This window comes from Chelmon rostratus, chromosome 17, assembly GCF_017976325.1.
Source record: "Chelmon rostratus isolate fCheRos1 chromosome 17, fCheRos1.pri, whole genome shotgun sequence".
NCBI classification, from domain to species: domain Eukaryota; kingdom Metazoa; phylum Chordata; class Actinopteri; order Chaetodontiformes; family Chaetodontidae; genus Chelmon; species Chelmon rostratus.
In genome coordinates, this window is record NC_055674.1 from 24,927,242 (window position 1) to 24,948,773 (window position 21,532).

General features: G+C 42.2%; 2 protein-coding genes across 2 annotated transcripts; both read left to right on the forward strand.

Moving 5' to 3' along the window:
• The first annotated feature begins 120 nt into the window (after positions 1 to 120).
• scaf1 (SR-related CTD-associated factor 1) lies at positions 121 to 11,270 on the forward strand. The gene is made up of 6 exons (XM_041956615.1): positions 121 to 283; positions 1,927 to 5,473; positions 6,963 to 7,045; positions 8,357 to 8,665; positions 9,650 to 9,778; positions 10,021 to 11,270. Exons 2-6 carry the CDS (start codon positions 2,014 to 2,016, stop codon positions 10,177 to 10,179), a joined length of 4,140 nt encoding a protein of 1,379 aa, XP_041812549.1. The 5' UTR covers positions 121 to 283; positions 1,927 to 2,013; the 3' UTR covers positions 10,180 to 11,270.
• Positions 11,271 to 11,493: 223 nt separating this feature from the next.
• snrnp70 (small nuclear ribonucleoprotein 70 (U1)) lies at positions 11,494 to 21,283 on the forward strand. The gene is made up of 10 exons (XM_041956879.1): positions 11,494 to 11,676; positions 12,021 to 12,174; positions 13,071 to 13,133; positions 13,316 to 13,370; positions 13,461 to 13,525; positions 13,609 to 13,671; positions 14,445 to 14,526; positions 18,238 to 18,339; positions 19,778 to 19,877; positions 19,967 to 21,283. The coding sequence occupies exons 2-10, from the start codon at positions 12,028 to 12,030 to the stop codon at positions 20,691 to 20,693; spliced, it is 1,404 nt and encodes a 467-aa protein (XP_041812813.1). The 5' UTR covers positions 11,494 to 11,676; positions 12,021 to 12,027; the 3' UTR covers positions 20,694 to 21,283.
• Positions 21,284 to 21,532: the final 249 nt, after the last annotated feature.

A 21,532-nucleotide genomic window follows, 5' to 3' on the forward strand; every position in this document is an offset into this window, starting at 1 on the left:
GAAGGAGGAGTGAATTAACTAACTGTTGCGGAGGATTCAAAGGGAGACAGAGCAGTGATGACTATGCCTGCGCACAAAACTATGTTTCCCGTCATTCTTTGTCGTCCGGTTTGAGGGTAAGGAAGATGGCGGCGATTTGTGGAATGGGGTTGCTGTTGCGGTTTTAAAAAGCCAAAAAACAGTTGATGTTGTATTTTAAAGGTTGATTTAATGTCATTAAAAGAGGTACCAGTAAAGTCAGAACCGAGTCCTTGATGTGAGACTACAGATCACCGGACGAAAGGTAATATTACCGTACAGCTAAGTTGCTGTCTTTAGCTAGCTTGCTACTGTAAGCTAAATTAGCTAGCTAGCGAGTTGAATACCTGCTGTCGACACATCCTTACAGAGGGTATAATTTAGCCACGTCTTCTAAATCAAGCGTAATTTATGAACAATAACGAAATGAAATTACAAATACACACTACACTTTACGTATACGTTTCATACGAAGATGTTCAAACAGACCGCCAGCGGCGTTACACTAACCTTAAAGCGTCAATTTAGGCTAAGAGTGAGCAGCAAAGTCTCAAACACAAAACAAAACGTTTATATTTTTCCATCGACAAGAGTAATAAACATTAGGTCAATTAACAGCGCATCGAAAATGGGATATCACTGCCAAAACAATATATCCGAAAAACAATGGACTCTTAATTAACGTGGAAATAATGCTACGCTAAAGAGCAGTTCTGCATTCATTCATTCATGATTCTAAAAACACAGATTGGTATGACTGCAGCCACCCATGAAAGGCGAGAAACCATGGCCTCCTTATGTCCGTTGGCTGACCTGCTGCCCCTGCTTTGATTTAACGGTAGCTTCGCACACTTTGTGAGCTTTGTTTGTTTTTAACTTGCATCGACGTGTATAGATCAGTAAAGCCAGCGAGCCTGGGTGAGAATAGAACAGTGCTACTTGAAACCTCTGTTTTGCAGGGTCTGAGGAACACTCATATTCAAGTTCCCCCGATGCAAGTTATTTGATTTCAAAGCTCTTACTAAACTCTCTGAATTAAAATGCTTAATTTTTCTTGCACTCCTTAGCAGTTATCCCTGTTTCCACTCATGCATGCTGCAACAAAGTATATTAGTTGCTAGTTTTTAAAGTGTATCCTTAATATTATCATGAATTATACTTGATACACAGCACCCTGGCAGGCGAGAATCACACATTGCTATCAGGAGGTAGTAAACATTCACAGACATACTGTCTACACTTTTTCTCTTCACCCAGAAACTGATGCTAACTCAAACATTCTGTTTGTAGTCATTGATTTTGTATTATTTTGGTCACAAGTCCCCTTTTTTATGTGTGAAGCCTCATTTGGCAAACTAATACTCAATGTAATTCTTGACTATAACCTGATATTTCTAAATGACCTCAAACATCTTTGCCATTTCTCTAGTGACCTTTCTTCTGACTTATTAGCTGATGTATACAATGTGTTCTGTTTATCTGTGTTAAGCTAATATCAGCGGATAACATTGGTCATGCCAAGCTCTTGGTTGGGCTGTAATGTAGATAAGCAGGATCTCACTCATTATCTAAAAAACATTACAAATCTTCAATGAGGGCTCCATCCTCCCCATTATCACCCACTTCAGACTAATAGAAATATTAGTGACTTGGAAGAAGAGGAAGGGTGCAGAAATGAGATTTGGTGCAATCTCAAAACAGACCAATAGGGTCCTGGCATGGACATCCATAGGACATTCATGAGATGATGTGTTGAATGATGGCAACATATTTATAGGTAGTTAGGTGCTCTTTGAAGTAGAGCAAAAGAATAATCAAGAATTTCTTGCTCTAACCATCTTATATCCCTGCAAACCAGTTAATTTTAATTTTAAGATAAAGACTGCATGTGTCCTGTCCTTTCACTAGGTTTGTCCCCGGATTCCATTTTCCTGTCGTGGCTTTGCCCATTGATCAAACCTCCAAGTCTGACTTCATCACCAGTTTTCCTGGCCCATGGACTTGACTCCAGCGTCAGCCTTCAAAAGGAGGCCTGCTTCCTTCTCTTCCCCAAGTGGAGTTGGAGAGATTACCAGGAGCCCTCCTCCCTGCTCACCCTCCTTGTCTCTGTCATCTCCCTCATCTGATCCATCTTCACCATTGTCTACATCCTCCTCTGTCTGTGCCAACTCGTCAGTTTGTCAGAACCATGTAAAAGGTCAGACACAGGGGACAGAGGTGGCCAGGGTGTCCTCCACTTCTGCCTCTCTAGCAGCACAGTCTCTCTCCACACCTATACCAAACACCACCTCATCAGCTTCCTTCCCTTGCACTTCAGTGCAGCCAAGTGTTGATTGTGAGCAGGGCAGGAAAAGGGAGATGTATGATCCTTTCCATCCAACTGAGGGAGTAAAGGGGGAGGAGGAGGAAGATGAGAAATATGACCCTTTTGACCCCACTGGTTCTCCTGCATCAGATGCTGATGACAGGAGTGGTAAAGTGAGGGGATTGAAGAGAGATGTTGAGCAAAGAGATGAGGAGAAAGAGGAAGAACCACCAGATTCCACTGACACCTTGACTGATTTCTCAAGCACCTGTCTGGCCACCCAGCTCCCTCTGAGGAGGAGAGTAGACTGTGGCACCACTAAAGCTGGAGAGCAGAGGAATAGTGCTGACTCGGATCACTCTGAGTTAGAAGAAGGGGAGATAGTTGGGGCTGCTGACAGAGATGGAAGCAATAAGAGACAAGCTGGAGAAATCCTCCCCCTTAATTCTACTAGTGTCTCCTTCTTTGGTTCAAAAGAGCGCATCCTCCGGGTGCTGGATGGGGATGGCTTTGTGTCTGTGCATACAGAGGGCAATTGGGAGGTGGACAGGGAGCCGGAGGATGAGCCTGTTGTAGGAGTAGAGGATCTGAGAAGGAAGCTGGTTAGCAAGCGGAAAGAGAGATATCTCTCCTTTCCTGCTTCTTCCCCCCTCTCTCCTCAGCCACTGCATCCTCCCTCCCAAGCTCCAGTTGCTATATCCTCTTCCCCTCTGACACCTCCATTAGAGCAAGGCAATAAGAGCCGCAAGTCCTCCAAGAGTTCAAAGGACCGCGACCAACAGAAAAGCAAGGATAGAAAGGCTGGGGAGAAGGAGGAGAGAAGGAAAAAAAGAAGGAAGGACAAAGAGGGATGTCAGGAGAGGAGCAAAGAAAAGGAGCGAGGGCACAAGGAGATTAAAGGAACGAGGAGTAGCAGGAGCAGTAGCCGGAAGATAAAGAAAAGATATCACAGCAGCCCAGAGGCTTCACGATCCTGCAACTCTTCAGGAAAAGGGGGCCACACTAGACACTCCTTTTCAAGCCTATCTGAAGAAAGACACAGAGAGAGGGAAAGAGGGAAAGATGGAGACAGGGACAGAATTAGAGATAGGCAAAGAGACAGAGGAAGAGAGAGGGATAGGGATAGAGAGAGAGAGCAAAATCGTACTGGTAGCCGTAGAAGAGATGAAAGAGATCAGGATTCTAGCTCTCAAAAGAAGGAGAGAGAAAGGAAGGGAAGACAGCATTCAAGCAGCAGAGAGCGTGGCATTTCAAAGCGGTCCAAAAGAAGCAGGGAAAAGAGGGACGGTGATAGAGACAGGCAACATGAGAGGGAACGGCGGCGAGATGGTCGTCCTGTTGTCCCGCCATCTATCCAAGACCTCACTGGGCCTGACCTCTTTGCCATCAAGCGAACCATCACTGTCACCACTACCACGACCACCACCACCGTACCGGGCTCCCCAAGAATTGCCCCTACCTCTCCCTGTCGGCCCACACAGGAATCTGACAAGCCACACAAGAGAAAGAAGAAGAGAAAGTGGCACTCTGCTGGAGAGGTGGAGGATCGAGAAAGTTGTCACAGCCAGTCGCTCTCGCCACCAAGGTATCACAGCTACGAGTCAGACCACTATTCAGACAAATTGGAGATTGATGTATTGTCTTTAGATGGTGAAGCTTTGGACTCGGACTACCCATCTTTGGAAGATACACCCCCTGCTGCCCTTCCACCAGAACCACCTGTCCCCAGTCCCAAAACTAATACTGCCTCCAGGACTGGACGACATCACCCAAAAAAGAAATCTCGGTCATTAAAGAGAAGTGGCCAATCTGAATCCTCCTCCTCCTCCAATAGAACTAAAAGTAAATGCCTCTCCTCACTGACGGTCACTTCAGGCTCTGCTTCCGTCTCATCTGGTCTCCCCTCAGTAAAGCGAGCCAGGAAGATGGGAAAAGACAAAGAGCGGGACAAAGGCAGCAGAAAAGATTTGGGTCACTCTGGAAAATCCAAGAAAGAGGGTGGTGGCAGTCGGAAAGGCAAGCTGCAGTCCAAAGTGTCTGTGCTGGTGCGAGAGGGCGTGAGCAGCACCACAGGGGCTTCAGTTGGCTCTGGAAAGCTGGGCATGGACCTCCTAGGGCCAGGCGGTACAGGGGGAGGTGCTGGAGGGGGTTCTGTGGTGGGTGGCTCAATTGCAGTAGTTTTCTGCAGGGACAATGAGAGCAGGTCTCCATTCCTCAAACCTTGCTCAGAGCCACTGTCACTGGGCAGCCGCAGTAAAGATTTGGCAAGTATGGGAAAACGAAGCTGCCTGGCTGGACCACCATCCTCCTTAACCAGTCCTGTTGGACTGAAAACCAAGAAAACAAAACCAAGCTCCATCACATCCACCTCCTCCTCTGCCTCCTCTCCCTCGTCATCGCTGGCAACCAAGCGCCGGCGTCGCCTGGCCAAGAAGACAAGAGAAAAAGGTGGAGCTGCAGGGTTGACAGCTGGAGAATGCAGTCAAACAAAAGCCACGTCTGAGGGCTGGGGTGGAGCCTCCTTAGATGTTCAGTCAGTCATTGGAGATGGGAACAAGTCAGTCAGTCCGCATACTGGCCAAGCTGGCCCTGCACCCTGCTCTTCCTCATCTTCCACATCCTCCTCCTCCTCCTCCTCCTCCTCTTCCTCATCATCATCCTCCACCACTGTGCTCCCACCCTCCTCCTCACCACCACACACACCTCCACCCTCTATGGCGCCTTTGCGGGACACCAGAGAATCTTCCCCAGACTCCCAGACTGTGGACAGTAGCTGTAAGACTCCAGACCCTTCTTTCCTAGCTGAGGACTGTCCAACTCAGACCAGCCCCGCACTCCCGGCATCAAGTCCATCCAGCCTGTCCACCATCCAGGGAGCAGGCCTCAGCATCACCTTGTCTACACCCACTGCCAAGCCCCCTCCTCCAGATGATGCACCAGAATCTCTGGCCTCACCTCCTTGCTCGTCCTCCTCGGCAGGCTGTGGTCTCACCTCCCTCTCTCTGCCCCTGTCTTCATCAGACCCCTCCTCCTCCTCTGTTTCCTCATCATCTGCCAGTAAGCCTCCTCCTCCCCCACCCCCATCAGCACCCACCCTTCCCTGGAGTCTGCAGACTGGGGTGGACTGTACGACTGGAGGAGTCCTAGCATGTGAGTTCCCTCCATAAATGTGGAGAAGTCTGCCATGTTATTTTATGAAACATTCACATCCTGAAGAGGTGTACAAAGAAGTAAAATATAAAGTTTAAATACACCTTATTTTACAGGCTTCTCCTTGTTTTAGTTAATTAAAACATCTTGTTACCTTAAACCTTTATTTTATTAGTCTGTTGTAACATGCTGCTTACTTTTCAGATTAATATGCACTTTGAACTGCAACCACATACAACTGTTGCTTAATTTTTAATACAGTCAAAAGAGATATGATGGTTTGCCTAATAAAAGCATCGTTAAAGTGTTGGCAAGTTGTTATTTTATAGCCTGTAGTAAAATGAATGGAAACTTTTGATGCTACAGCATGTTCTGAAAAATCTGCAGCAGTGAAGTGAATAGAAATGATACTGGCATGATCCTTTCTAATTTATGTTCTATGGTCTTATTGGAAAAAAATACTTTTTTTATTTTACAATACTTGTTGATTTTGTTTCAGGTTTCCACAGCTCAGTAAGACATCACGTAAATATTGCAGGTTCCAGTCACTGAAACTTAACTAAGCATAATGAATCTACATATACACAACTTAATGTACTCTCATCAGTCCAGGATGTGGTTTGTAACACTAGGCTTTCCAAGATTGTGGCAACTCGTGCTTAGATGGTGGTATTTAGTTGGTATCTACAGTCATTTTTACAATCTGTTAGTGTTAGAAAGTAATTTAACACTAAATACACTTTTTTTATTTCCTAAATCAGACTGTCACTTTATTTATAACATCAGTTGTTGCCCGACGGCAGTCTGTCGTGTTCATTCTTCCTGACCAAAAGGAGGGTCTGTAATGCTTTACATATCGTCTCAGGGGTCGTCTTCCATAGTGCACTGGCTCTATAATGTTTTCCCCTTTCTTAGTGGGATAGAGGCTATATGTGTGAGGAGTTTTGGAGGAAGATTTCCATGGTCATGGGTCTTGTCTCTTGCCTGCGTCCGGGCACTGTCCCACTCCCTCTTCCTTTCCTTGCAGTTCTCATGCATTAGTTAAATGTTGTTGCCTGTATAGGTACTGTGGCTGCTTTCATATAGAGTATGTGTTGGTCTTTAGGCCTGATGAAGTGTAAGACACTCTAAAAATGTTTATAAAAAGTTTTTGTTAACTATGAGATTTAAGTTATCCTGGCGATAAGCTCGATATCCTTCTATAGCACCCCAACTCTGACTTTCAGTGTACCTGATGGCCGGTCTCTCCATCTGCAATAAAAATTGTTATCACCTGAGAACTAGAATAGTAAATGTTCACAAATCGTGACAAAAGCACTCAACACGCTTGTTGATAAATCAAAAAATGATGTATAATATAATCAATAAACTCTTAAGAGTATGGCAACTATTACATGTTGCATTGTCATGTATGTTATGTTTATGTGTAGCCCTATAAGATGTACATGTACTTTCCTGAAGTAATGGTTGCTGTCATTCTTCCTGCTAGTGACTGCTTTACTATTCAAAATGGAGGAGGCCAATATCGCCAGTAGAGCGAAAGCACAAGAGTTCATTCAAGCAACCAGCCAGGTGAGAGGGCGATGCTGACTGTCTCTCTGTCTGAAGCTGTCATTCTCTTCAGTCTTCATTTGTAGAGGAACCTTAACGGTAGTATAAAAACACTATGTCTATAATTTGTCTGCAGTCTACAGTCTGTTTAAAAGATGACTTCTAGTAGCTGAGCTGTGCAGCTGGTGGTATTTTCAAAAGCCAATTTCCATTTTTATTTTTGTGTGATTTATTTATTTTTTATTTGATTTATTATTATTATTATTATTATTATTATTATTATTATTATTATTATTATTATTATTATTATTATTATTACATTTTTTTAAATATCAGAATGAATACACATAAGTGCTTGGGTATAAATAAGCCTGTCTGTCTGAGCAGCGTGTGTCCATTACAGGACCTCTTTCAATTCATTTCAGCACCAATGTTAGCAGTTTAGAGTAGCCACACAACCTGTGTGAGTAGTGTGGCTGCAGCAACGCATCATCTAGAGATAAGGAGTCTTGCCTTTTTTTTCTCCAAGTGACACATGTGGTTCTCAGCAAAAACAGACTGTGAAAATAAGCTGTTGATAGTTACATTGACATCATACAGTCTTTCATTACAGTTTCAATTTAGATCTGTAGAATATGTCTCAGATGTGGAAAAATCAGGTGAATGGCAGTATTTTTTTCTGGTGTGCTCTCTCTGTCTTTCTCTTTCTGTGCTGTCTGTGTGGACACCGTACACATGTGTGCTGTGGCAATTCAGTGGAGTGGCCATCATGAGGGTAGAGCTAGGCAGTGTGTCCTGGGCCAGAGACAAAGCCTAATCTGTACATGATGCATCAGGCATGAGTCCCAGGCATAATGTTGCCGTCAGACCAAAATCTGCCAGGTGAAATTTATTTGCGTGGTGTGACAATAGAGCAGGGGAAAGATAGGGTTGTAAAGATATAGTGAATTGTGAGAGCTAACATGGCTGGGCTAGCAGCAGTCAACAAAGTAAATTACACACCATTTTATCAAACATTTTACTTTCATTAACTTTTTTACCTTTGCACTCACTGCAGCCAAGCACCATCTCTTCCTCTCTTTGTTTGCATTACTTTTCTGTGCTGTTATAGAATAAGAATATAAACAAACTATTTTTCTTTCATGAAAGCTCAAACCCATGCAATCTCTCACACTGACTGAACATGGGAGGGTCTCAGTATTTTGTATATTAAAGTTGTCAGACTGAAGGAGAAAATGGAAGTAAATGTATCTCATCCTGTCTTATAGGGATGAATGGGGAGCAAAATCTGGACTGACTGTGGCATTTCTTTGTTTCATGTCTCTCATGCAGATTCTCTCACAGGCTAACCAGAGCCAGTCCCAGCAACATGCTCCTCCCTCCTCAGCCTCCTCCTGCTCCTTACAGATCCCTCCCCCTCCCACCCTCCCTCCACCTCCTGGTCTTAGCCCAGCCAAGTTCATCCTTCACAGTTCCCTCCCACTGGTTGGCTGCACCAAAACTCCACCCTCTCTCCTGCACCCCTCCATAGGTGGTGGATGTGCACAGACCCCACCCTCCATCATGCCAGTGGTGCTTTCAGGAGTGAGTGGGAGCTCTGGTGACACTGGATGGGACAATGAGAGCAAAGACCCTGACAAGGTAAAGTTGAAGTTAATGAACAGATCAGGACAATTTGCTCTCCTTTGTAAAATATATCCCACAACTGCTCCATGGCTGCTTATCAGCATCTACCCAAGGGCCCAATACTTATGAACTATCTCAAACACAACTGTTATCTTATCTTATTAATTACTTGAGTAAGAGGAAAACTTTCATTCAGTTTTAAAGTTTGAACGTATTCATGGGACAGTAAAATAAACATGTAACAAACTAGGCCTGAAACACAGAACAACAACAAAGGTTATCAGCACGGCACACAAAAAAATGTATAAACCCAGTCCTTAGTAAATATTACGTACCTGTCATCTAACTGAAGAGCAAACGGGGAACTCATGCTCTCAGCTCCAGCAATGAACATTGACCACTCCTGTACTAGACTGTTCATTTTGTGTCAACTGTAAACATACTTAAATTGATTTTGAAGAACTCTATTTTTAATTTGTTGTAAAAATGTTTCCCATTCATACTGTAAAGATAAACATTGTTTTATTTCTGCCTAAATTTAGTATTTATCTTGTATACCGTAAAGTATCCAATAATATTTGAATAATAATATAATGGTTCACATGGTAGATTGCTCATACTGTAAAAATTAGTGAATTAAAACAATGTTTTTGCCTGGGAACTCAGAGCAGCAGAGTGATGAATTAGTGCTGTCGAAATGTACATTATGTGCTAAATCTATCAAGACAACAGGTATAGTAAATGGAGGAAGTCTTGAGCTTGCCTTAACTGGGCAAATTAGAAATACAGGGATGTCGCCATATAGGCCTGTTTTCAGCGGGGCCTGGCTGTCTCTGCAGTTGAAGTAAATAATTGTACAGTATTGTGTAATGTGCTTTAGTTTGGTTTATCTTAATTTAATCTTGTGTAGCACTTTAATTGTGTTTGCAAAAGCACTATACAGATAAAAGTATTATTTTGTTATTATTATTTAATATATCTGTTACTTGAATTGTCCAGTACCTGAAGAAACTGCACACCCAGGAGCGGGCAGTGGAGGAAGTGAAGCTTGCCATCAAACCTTACTATCAGCGCAAAGACATCAACAAGGATGAATACAAAGACATCCTCAGGAAAGCTGTGCACAAGGTCAGCTAAAGTACACACATCAAGTCACAGTGATAGGAAAATACTGACAATTTAAATCAATCTTACTTAACGTACTTCACAATAGTTTAGTGTTACTATGTCAGTTATGCTTAAAATCAAGTCAATCCGGTCGATAAAGCAGTAGTAGTATCTATTCCTACTATAAAACCCCATGAACAAAATGTAAACTAATGTCCTTGTATTGAAACACACTGTTTAATCACATTGTGTCATTGTCTCAGATCTGCCACAGCCGTACTGGGGAAATCAACCCTGTCAAAGTCAGCAACCTTGTAAAACTGTATGTCCAGCGCTACAAATACTTCCGGAAACATGGACGCAAAATGGATGAGGAAGAGAGGGATGACAGGGAGCCAGGAGCCCTGCATTCTTCTGCTTGATAAAAGACTTTTTAAAGATGTTCCTCCAAACCGCATTCTGCTCCAGATCTGGGCCATGCACTAATCATTTGTCTAATATTTTTGTTGTTTTCATAGCTCCACTTGTCTATGCTTTTATGTGATCTTATGAAGTCTCTTTCTTCATCGCTGTGATCTTACTGTAAATAAATGTCTCATATAGAGAATGTATCATGTGCATACAATGTTCAAGAAGTGGGTGCTATGATACACACCTGTGTGATCCAATACAGTCCAGTACATCAACCCGTGCAATAATACTACCTTGTGAAGCTTACAGTTTTTGTTGACTGTGTCCAATAGACACTTTGCAAAGGTGGTACTAATTGCACGTCTATTTTTTTTCAATAGTATTGAATTAGGTGTTCATTTTAATTTGTCTACCCCATCCCTATGTATATCATAATCTAAGCTAATGGGAGATGTAATATCTAGTTGCATACACCATATATGTTGTACAATACTGTAAGGACACTACAGAAAATTTCCCCTCCCTCCTCCTGTCTCTGTCTCTGTGTCTGTGCAGACAGTATGCAAGCTCGAGCTGTTAGTGAGTTGGACAGTGGAATGATGTTTCAAATACACTGATGCTTGACCTCTGAGTTTTTTGATTCTACTGTCTGTGTTTTGTGTGCATGTGTTACTGAGGTTGAGAAAGTTACTAAATATCTTAATAAAATGACTAGACCAACAAAATATAAATGTTGCTTGAAAACTACATACTAATACGTACATAATAGAAAGGACTTATTTATTTTCTGTTATTTGTTATGTTCTGTTATTATTTGTGTAGCAGGTCCTCCAGTGCTTACTGCATAAAACTTTTAATCATCACTGGTATAGAAAGCTTTGGTCTTTGTTTCTGTAGTCTAAAGCAGAATTGTTACAGATACAGTTATCAGAAATAATCCAAAAAGATCAAGAAATGCTGGGCTCATTCGGCTATTTTAACAAACTCTATTGCACATTCAACAAAGCTAATAAAATAATGTTGGGTTGTGTCTGTAACCTCATAGTTAACCTATGATAACATACAATATAAAATATAATTACTCAGTTTACTTGCTATAACATTTAAAGGCCCAAGTGTCATAATCTGAGTGGTTGCATTATATTTCCTTAATTTCAACTAATAAAATTACTTGAGTTGAATTGAATGGAATTGTTATAAAAACCAACGATTTCAAGAACAACAACAACAACCTTGGTGATTATGCGTGCTCGATCGATTTGCGCCCGGTGCGGTTTACGTCAGGTATTTCCGATTTACGGCATCCCGCCATTTTATTTCTTGAGCGTAGTAGGAGCACGGACACTTAACTTTGTCGCCACACGGCCTGAGGACCCTGTGCCGTCCGCTGTTAAGTTATTGGTTGTACACATTTGCAAGACTAATTTGGTCCAGCAGACCTGCATATATCATACGTTTCTTCCTCTGGTCCATGGTCTGACACTGGTCAAGACACTGGAGGAGAGAAGGTAAGAATCACGCTCAAGGCTCCTTGTTAGCATATCGTTAGTTAGCTTGATGGTTAATGCAAAAGACTAAGGTCTCAGCGCTAAGTTCATGTTGCACTGTTGAGATAGTCGGAGTGAAAACTATTATTGCATAAATGCAGTCTATAATGTCCACGATGTTTGTAAACTAAGATGAGTGATTTGCCAATATGAAAGTCGTCAATCAAGACAACAATTAGCACATCAAGCTAGCTTTAACTGTCGTGCGAGCTTCCGTTCTTGGTGTTGGCCTGCCTTTTACTGCTATAATTTTGCAACATGTGGGGCATTGTGATAAAAAAAATTGCCTTGTATTGCACATTTAGGTGAAAAATGACGCAGTTTTTACCCCCGAACCTGCTGGCCCTATTTGCACCGCGGGACCCCATACCTTTCCTGCCGCAGCTAGAAAAGCTGCCCCATGAGAAACATCACAACCAACCTTACAGTGGCATTGCACCCTTCATCAGGCACTTCGAGGTGAATATATAATCTTGTTATATTTGTATGCTCTGATATACAGTGGCACCTAGAACGAAAATTGGCTGATGGTATGCCAGTAATGGTTAAGCGGCATATGCCGTGACTTGATCGGTGATCCGTTCACAAACGTGAACGACCCCCCAGTCGCATTGTGATCCGATCACCCAAAAGCTCACTTGTCGAGGAGTTCTGGGACGCATGCGACCGCGTATCTTTTGTAGTGTAAACGCGACTTGCTTCGATGCGTCCCCCTCGTGGACGTAGCAGGAACATACGTCATTTGGTGAGAGCGTGCCAACGCTTGAAATGACAGAGGAGCACTGATGTACGTGGTTGGAGTACATGTTACTTTTTCGTCTTGTTCTGCGCCCACTGTTCTTACCACAGTGGCCCAGGCTCAATTCCAACCTGGGTCCCCCTGCTGCATGTCATCCCCTCCCTGTTGCTGTTCAGCTGTAATATCCAATAAGGCCAAAAATAAATTGGAAGACAAACAGAGGGAGAAAAAAAAAAAAAAACTAAATTTATCTCTTTTGTGAAGCCTGAAACTAATGGCTGATCTCAACTATAATTTTGGGCCCGTTGAGCTGCTTCCTTCTGTTGAACACAAAGGGCTTGAACCTGTTATATTGTACTGTATATTTTTTAGGTCCTCATTGACAATGTTGGGACACTCCGTTAGACTGATAGTCGGACAGTGGCCTGCCACTTTCAAGTGGCATCTGCCATTTGGTAATGGTACTGTATGTGCCAGTGGAACATGAGTGACATACCACTCAAAGGATTGCGGTACTGTCATTTGATTTTCAATTTTAAAGTCAATCTTGATTTGTGAACATTTTCTTATTCAATGGCACATTACACATGTCTTGATATCTTCCCTTTGTGATCAGGACCCTAGAGATGCACCTCCACCAACACGGGCAGAGACCCGGGAGGAGCGGCTGGAGAGAAAGGTAAGATATGACATGACATTTCACCTTCCACCTAGCCTGTGAAGATGCTGGTTTGATGTTAGGTATAGGGTTAGTTAAAGGATTAGCTGAGCTAGACCAGATGGAAGTGATAAAACTGTTGTTCAAAGAGTTCTACTTGAAAGATTGATGTGGATTTACTATTCCCTACACATCTTTTGCAGAGGCGAGAGAAGATTGAGAGGAGACAAGCAGTGGTGGAGACAGAACTCAAGCTTTGTAAGTTTTCAGTGACATTCAGTATAGGCTTGGTTCACCTTATATAGTTTCTTGGCTTAAACTAATTCTTTCCTACTTGCATTATATCAGGGGATCCCCATAATGACCCCAATGCTCAAGGGGACGCCTTCAAGACATTGTTTGTTGCACGCGTGGTGAGTAAGACACCAGGTCTGTTCAAGCAAATGTGATTTCCTTGTAATTATTGATGTCTAATAGAATTATATCTCTGCTGTAGAACTATGATACTACAGAGTCCAAGCTTCGCCGTGAGTTTGAAGTCTATGGCCCCATCAAACGGGTATGTTCAGCTGCTGTTTTTCACTTATTTGCATGTTTGCAATAAGTGTGCATACTGCACTTTAATCACACCCACTGTGAGTCTACATTGCAAAAAGGGGTTGAAAAATAAGTACAGCTACTGTTCTGTTCAACCGACACCTTGAAATCCATTCAGATCTACATCTATTAGAAGGTTTGTTGGATAAAAATGATAAGTCACTAAAATTTTGAAAATGTTCAGAAAGCTTGACCTTAAAACAAAGGATGCCTGAGCAGTGAGATATGAAACATCCAGAGATATCTTTCAGTGATACAAATTTCACTTTTGCACACTGTATTCTTCATTTGAATTTACCATCTTAAGTAGAATTTTGTTGTGCTGTGTTGGTGTGATGGGAATTCTATTGTAATTGACATTACATCTATTTATATATTGCAAACTGCGCGCAAAAGTGCCACAAATTGTTCCCCAAGAAACAGTGTAAATACTCAGGGATGGCTACAATGGGTAAATTAACAGCAAAAAAAATGAAAAGAAAATATGCTTAGTCATAGGGCGAGAAATGGAACAGTGTAATGAATTCATTGGTACTTTTAGGAACTTTGTCATAGTTTTTGTTAGAAGTTTGTGGTTCTGGATTGTATGACACTGTGTGCACATACATACACACACACACACATGTGTACATATATATGTGTGTGTGTGTGCAGCTGATATGGTGTGTGGCAGGTGTATTTGCAAAGTGATGAATCTCATAGCCAACCAATATCTCCATGCCTTTTTTTTTCCAGATTTACATAGTCTACAACAAGAGGACAGGGAAGCCTCGGGGCTATGCATTCATTGAATACGAGCATGAACGAGACATGCACTGTGAGTACCAATGTAGAGTGCTGTGTCAAAACCTTTCTTATATATGATTACATGTTCAGGAGGACTGCTCTCTCTGACATGCAGAGTAATTCTTCAGTAGAACTCACTTTCCTTTATTCTATATGGATATGTTTTGTAATGATACTGGGGTGGCAGTTTTCTCAAACACTTAGGGAAAGTGACCACTGCCTAATGAGCAAATTGATTGTTATGGCATCAAAGCAATCAGAGTACTTCTTGCAGACATATGTTCAACAATTTGCACATTGAAATCCAAGTTCGGTGGTTGTGTGATGTGTGTCTGTGTTTGATGCGTGTCATCAGTTGACTAATAGTCTGGTTGAGGAGGGGAACTGCTTCATTCAGTGGGGCGTCATGGGAAAAGTGGGAGGACCAAGAGGTAGTACTGCATCTTTCATCTTGGAACATCTTTGACTGTCAAAGGGCACATTGTCTTTTAACTGTTAGGCACTGTAGCTCTCTGGAAGAGCAGCTCTCCTGGTTGGACTCTAATGGTAAGCACAAGGTCAGACTGGTCACAAAGCAGTGAATGTTTTTTGTTTGTTTTTAAACCAGAAATGTGTCAAGGACTGTATGGAAACCCCTTTTGTATGACTAGGTATTGAGCTTGTTTGTTTTTATTGGTGGTCCTCAACCCTGGTCATGGTGAGATTAGTTAAACTTCACCACACTAGTGAGATATTTTAAACAGGTGGTGATGCCACAGTGAATAATGGAGTACTGTTTCATTAGACAAGTGAAAGGTGCCATCTAACACAATGATTCCATTCTGGGATATTGGTATGATCAGCTCTTCAAGACCAGAGTTGCTGAATCACAGCAAGCATGTAGTCACAGCAGGGGTGAACTGAGGGAGGGATGTGGGGCTAAACAGTATATTAACTGTGTGTTGTTCTCATTGCCACTGCAGCCGCCAATCTGTGATGGCTATTGGCCAGAGCTGGCTGGCAGATGATGATGGTTATGATACATCTACACCCTACTACCACAGCTCAGTATATGGTTGGTATAATGGGTTTGTATGATGGGTAAGATTTCTTTCCACCCTCCATCTCCTACATAGGGAAGAGGAGCTACGTTCAATGGGTAAAGCACCTTACTTTGCAAGCTCTGAAGAGCTTTCAGTGCAATTACTATTGCTTGGATCTTAGGCTTTGACCATTGAACGCACCCCTAACTACTCGTGTATTAAATGTTGCCCAATGATTCTGCCCTTTATATGAAAGCCACCTCAGGTCACTGAAGGTTCATGCTTTGCAGTAACAATGACAGTAGCAATAACAAGGAAGATGAATCCAAATGTGTTCTTACACTTGTGATTATATCTGTACAGAGCAGCTCCATTTGTTGCAGCCTTTCAGAAAAATAGTGATGCTGTTTCAGTCTTTCTTGTTGCATAGCAATAAACTGCAGTAATGTGTAAATATAGGTCACCAGGGAAGGCACTGTGGAGAATTAAATAATTATTTTAAATACAAATAAAAATGATACTCAAATTTTGGTGAAACATTTTTGTTGACAAATTCAGAAACAAATGTAGTGGGTTCATTAGTATTGTTTAGCTATCTGTAACCTCTAGTCTGCAGATGTATAAACAACATTCACCCTGTCACCGTCAGCTGGTAAAGTTGGAAAACACCTCATTGTGTCTGTTAATTAAAAAGGCACCCAAGATGTAAATCATGGAAGCTGGACATCAATCCACCCCATTTGCCAAACTGCTAATTTTCTCAGCATAAAGCCTTGGGCAGCTAGCTGGCTATAGAGCCTAATTAGCTGAAGTTCACAACTCCATTTTTAATTTAGAAAATGTTCAGATCTTATCTGAGAGGTTGAAGCATACCATCCAAACTAATAAGTCTGAGCTGGCTTTAATAGAAAAGGCAGATGAGGGGAATTTTCTTGGTAACTCTGCTGAATGACCTATTCATGCATTATTTATTCACCACATAACTATAGGTAGAAACAAATTACTTTATGCTCACAGATAAATTCATAACAACAGTAAGGTCCAGCTTTCAGAGAAATGGTTCCTACAGTTTTCAGCTAATGACATATCAGTAAATTTAGACACTGGATGCCGTAAATTAGATTATTTTACAAGCTCTAAGACATGTCAGCGTTAGGAGCATGACTTCATTCAAATCTTACTATTTAAAAAATTTCTAGCTTATTGGGGTTGTGATAAGGCAACTCCTGTAAGGAATGAAGGTAGCTCCGTGGTTTGTCTACCCCCACCCCACCCCCATCCTCCTCACCCCCCCCAGGTGCTCAGTTGTGGTTGGACTGGTGGGGGTCTGGTAAGGAGGCTTTGGGGATGTTGTCAGCCTTAGTGAACACTGGAAGTGGAGGGGTTCTGGTAAGGCCCCTGATAGACTTGTTGTGACCGCATGCGTCTGGTGCAGAGGGATGTCGGTAAGACTGGGAAAAAGACTTTCATAAGGCCCATGAGTGAGGGAGTTTGGTAAGGCCCTCAGACTGTATGCTTTAACTGATGGGTTTTGGTAAGGCCCTCTTCTTGGACTTGAAAGTTATACTCTCAGGGATCATCGCCACATCAGACCAGTGTGGCAGCAAGGATGAACTGCCTGGACCTCACCAAGTCCTTCCATCATACAAGATGGATCGAAAGACTGTTGAGTGGTATAGTGGGATGAGGTGTAGGCACGGAAGTCTGAGTGTACATAAGGTTGGAAATATGCCAAATGCTGGAGACTCCTTGTCGATGAAATTTTCTTACTGTTGGTTGCTTTTATCATGTCGTTTTTTTTATGAAGCTTGTAAAAGGTTTCAGCTGATTAAAGCCACTGCAGCACTGCCATGTAAATATTTAGTTTAAAATCTTGTACTTTTATTAGTGCAATTTGCCTGACCAGTGATGTGCTGTTGTATTATCGCAATCACATTTTTTTTCTCAAGTATTTGTAAGGTATTAATGGCCAAATTGAAGTGTCCCAACTCTATTCAATTATTCAGAAACCTGAATCAGAACACATTGCGCAATGTGCTTAATTCTCATGATAGAATTGTGATCTTTCTAAATTTCATTTTGCCTCTAAACAAACTGGAATATGTTACAGGCTTTGAATATTGTACATACAATTACGATAACAGCAGAGCTTTTCATTTTAAATAGCTACAATGACAGCTGTCACAGCAGGTTGGATTAAGTGTAGAAAATGCACTGTAAATGCAAATAAAAAAAACCAAATAAACCCCTTTTTTTAAGACTCACATTAACTGCGGTTTGAGTGCTGTAGTTTGCCACAGTCAGACCTGTGTTAGAGACTCAGCATTTATTAAAATTTGAGAACTCATTTGTCACTATGCTTGTTCTATAGTAATTAGTCTATAAAGAGGCTGCACCCCAAGAAAATCCTGAAGACAACTTGAACAACTTAAAATGGCTACAATGTTCACTTTTCAACACCACTATTACTTAATGTAGACAGTGACAAGAACTGAATGCTGAATAATTAAATGATGCAGTTAGAAAGTGCAACATATCAATCACTCATCGGGTGGAAGGAAGTCTACGCCCATTATCCTTCGGCTTTTACCCAGAGAGCAGCCATCTCGGCCTCGCCTGCTCCTGGTCAGTATAATGATGCACTGTTTGTTTCCTTGGCCACATTGATGCGGTCGTTCACCTGTCTTACCTCTGTTTTCCCTCTCCCCATTCTTCTCCAGCTGCCTACAAGCATGCAGATGGGAAGAAGATTGATGGTAGAAGGGTCTTGGTGGATGTGGAACGAGGACGCACTGTCAAAGGATGGCATCCTCGCAGGCTAGGTCAGCTGTTGTTTTTTGTTTCGTTTTTTTTCTAATGCACTTCAAAGTGTGTTAAGCTTCTGAGTTTTGATTTCACTCCAGAGACAAATAGACACCTAACCAAAAAAAACAAACTGAACCCAACAACAACAAGAGAATGGGTAAACGGACCAGAAGTATGTAAACTTTACTGACGCTAATGAGCACAGCCTAAGCCATGTGGTTGTGGTTCCTACTTTGTCTTGTGTTTTTTGTTGATATACATACTCATTACGATTAGGGTTTTGATGTTTTTTTCTTTTTTTCCTTCAAAACATGATTATTATTCATAGCCTTCATCCAGTTTACAGTACAAAGGTGCACCTGCAGAGCAGCCAGCCCACACTATAAACTCCTAGAATGGCCTACAAGAGTGTCGTTTTACCTGCAAGACTCAAGTTTTTATGCTTTTGTGCATCATTTATAATGTGAAAACATCTGATTCCTATACAATCAAAGAAATGCAGAGTGTAAAATCCTAGTGCACTAGAAACCATTTTTGCTCTGTGGCTCTTCACAGCGATGTCAGCTGAAGAGTCAAATTACACTGGATAGCAGAAGAAGAGGAGTTTAGCCGACTTTGCAAATATTTAGCAGGGGAGCTAAGAGCTTCAGTCTGCGTCTTGCGTCATTGTGGCACTCCATTTCCATTAAACTTCTCCAACTCTGTTACAATAGGGGTGGGAGATATGGCCAAAATATTGTATCACAGTATATGTAATTCTATATGAAGATAATGCTGTAGGATAGCTGCCACAGTGGAAATGCTATTGCCAGATCTCTACTGGTGGACAATTTTCTTTCATCACATGATACATACACTCATATTGTCCAACCCTGGATGATAGTTTTGTAGTTGGGTAATTTTGAGAAGTTTTAATTTGTAATTTGGCATTTACTGTAAAGTCTTTTTTAGAAAATTGCTGTAATATAAATGACAATGACATTAGCTTTGTCTAAGGCGATAATACTAAAACTTATATAATAAGGAGGCGTGTTGCAGCTAGAGAGTGAAGGTTTTTACCACAAAATACAGATAATGGGGAACCTGGTCAGACAGATTGTTGAAACTGTTTATAATACAACAATGATGCCCAAGCGTGCAAGACTGATTGACGCTGCAGTCGTTTATCTGTGCTAGAAGCGATTCCAAGTAGCAAACAATTACAATTCCAAAGACCTAATTGTCCAAGTAAATTTGCTTTCAGTTTCATCATAAGACATATCATTAAAACATACATAAAAACATACAACAACTATGTGCTACAGTTCTGAGGGGCATTAAAACAACTGAGGTTTTTTGCTCATATTGCTTTTAAGGACATTTGCACAAAGACACAAGACAACTATTGTTACCAAGTCTGCTTCACTTCACACATATTGCACTTTCTGTTATGTTTGGCTTGTTTTTCTTAACCAGGAGGTGGATTAGGTGGCACTAGGAGAGGTGGAGCTGATGTCAACATTAAGCACTCTGGCCGAGATGATGCATCACGTTACGATGATCGCCCCCTGGGGGGGTGAGTTCTTTCATAGAAGGCCTGTAGTTTGGCATAATATTCTGTACCTCTGTGTATAATGGTCTTTGCTTTGTCCTGACTGCTCATAGTGATCGGGACCGTGGAGACCGGAGGGAGCGCAGTCGAGAGCGTGACAGGGACAAGGACCGAGACCGCCGGAGGTCTCGATCTCGTGAACGCCGTAGACGTACCCGTTCTCGTGAGCGAGAGAGGCAGACTGCAGGAGGAGATGACAGCAGTGGTAGTAGTCGGCGTAGAGAGCGAGAGCGGGATCGTGGGGGGACAGCGGGAGGAGACAGTAGAAGTAGGGAGAGGAGTAGAGAACGGAAGAAAAGGAGCAGAAGCCGAGATCGCAAGAGAGACAGAGAGAGAGGCAAGGGGTTGGATGGAGAGGAGGTTAGCCAGGGAGACGGGGCCCATGAGGGTAGCGATCGAGTGTTGGAGGAACATGAAGGAGAAGTGGGTGAGGGTATGGAAGAGCGCAGAGACAGGGACAGAGAAAGGGACCGGGACCGTAGGCGCAGCCACAGAGACAGAGAGAGGCGCAGGGGAGACCGGGACAGAGACAGGGAGCACAAGAGGGAGAGGGGGGAGAGAGACAAGGGGGACCGCAGAGAGGAGCGCCACAGCTCCCTACGAGATGACATGGGCCCCCAAGATGACATGGGCAATGAGGATGAGGGAGGAGCACTGCCACACATGGAAGAGTACAGTCAGGATGGGATGATGATGGACCAGCAGTCAGTGCCATCAGCTGATGGCTATGGCTCCAGTGAGAATGGCTACAAGATGGAGGCACCAGGAGACGAGTACTGAAATGGCTGCTGTCCCGTAGACTTCCACTTACAAAATAAGTTGTTTCATACCATGCTTTAACATAGTCCATAACGGTCTGCCTAAGCACAGGAAGCCTAAGTGATGTCAGGGCTTTCTAAGTACCACACACCTTCTAGCTTTCTCTTGTCTATCAAGAATCTGTTGCGATTTTCCACTTGATATTGCTGTACACACAGTTGATGCATACAGTATAATTCATTTTATTTGTCTAAAGTTGCTGTTTTCCTGTATTGCCCAATCAATCTGTGCCACTAAATGGTATCAGATTACTTTAGTGATCAAAATAGGTATGTGTTGTGTTTTTTTGTTTTGTTTTTTTCCCCACTTGGCTTGCAATGAACTGCATAAACACAAGCTCTATCCATTTTTAGATTGCTATATAAATACAGTCCATTTACCAAGATTGTATTGTCTTGTTAAGATTTCAGGATTCAGAAAGCAGGATTCATTTTGGACCAAGTGACCAATTTCTGCTCAATGTGTGTGTGAAATTGAAGGAAATGTAGGTTTACGTAACAATTTGGGGCTGTTGTGTTTATTAATTCTGGAATAAAAACATTGTAAAGTTGTCTGTTTGCCTCGTCATCTAAATATGTTATGTCCCAGTCTGATTTTCACACAGCATAAACGGAATTTACAAAAGAAATCTAAACTTGTGCAATAAAAAATGTGAAATGATCAGCAGCAATGTGGAGTTACACGTGGAAAAAGACATGGCCCTTTATAAATGCTACATTAATCCTATGTAACAAACAAAAAGTAGTTTGAGTAGTTGTAAGAACCATTCCTTTCTGTTGAATGATGCACAAATGATTTAA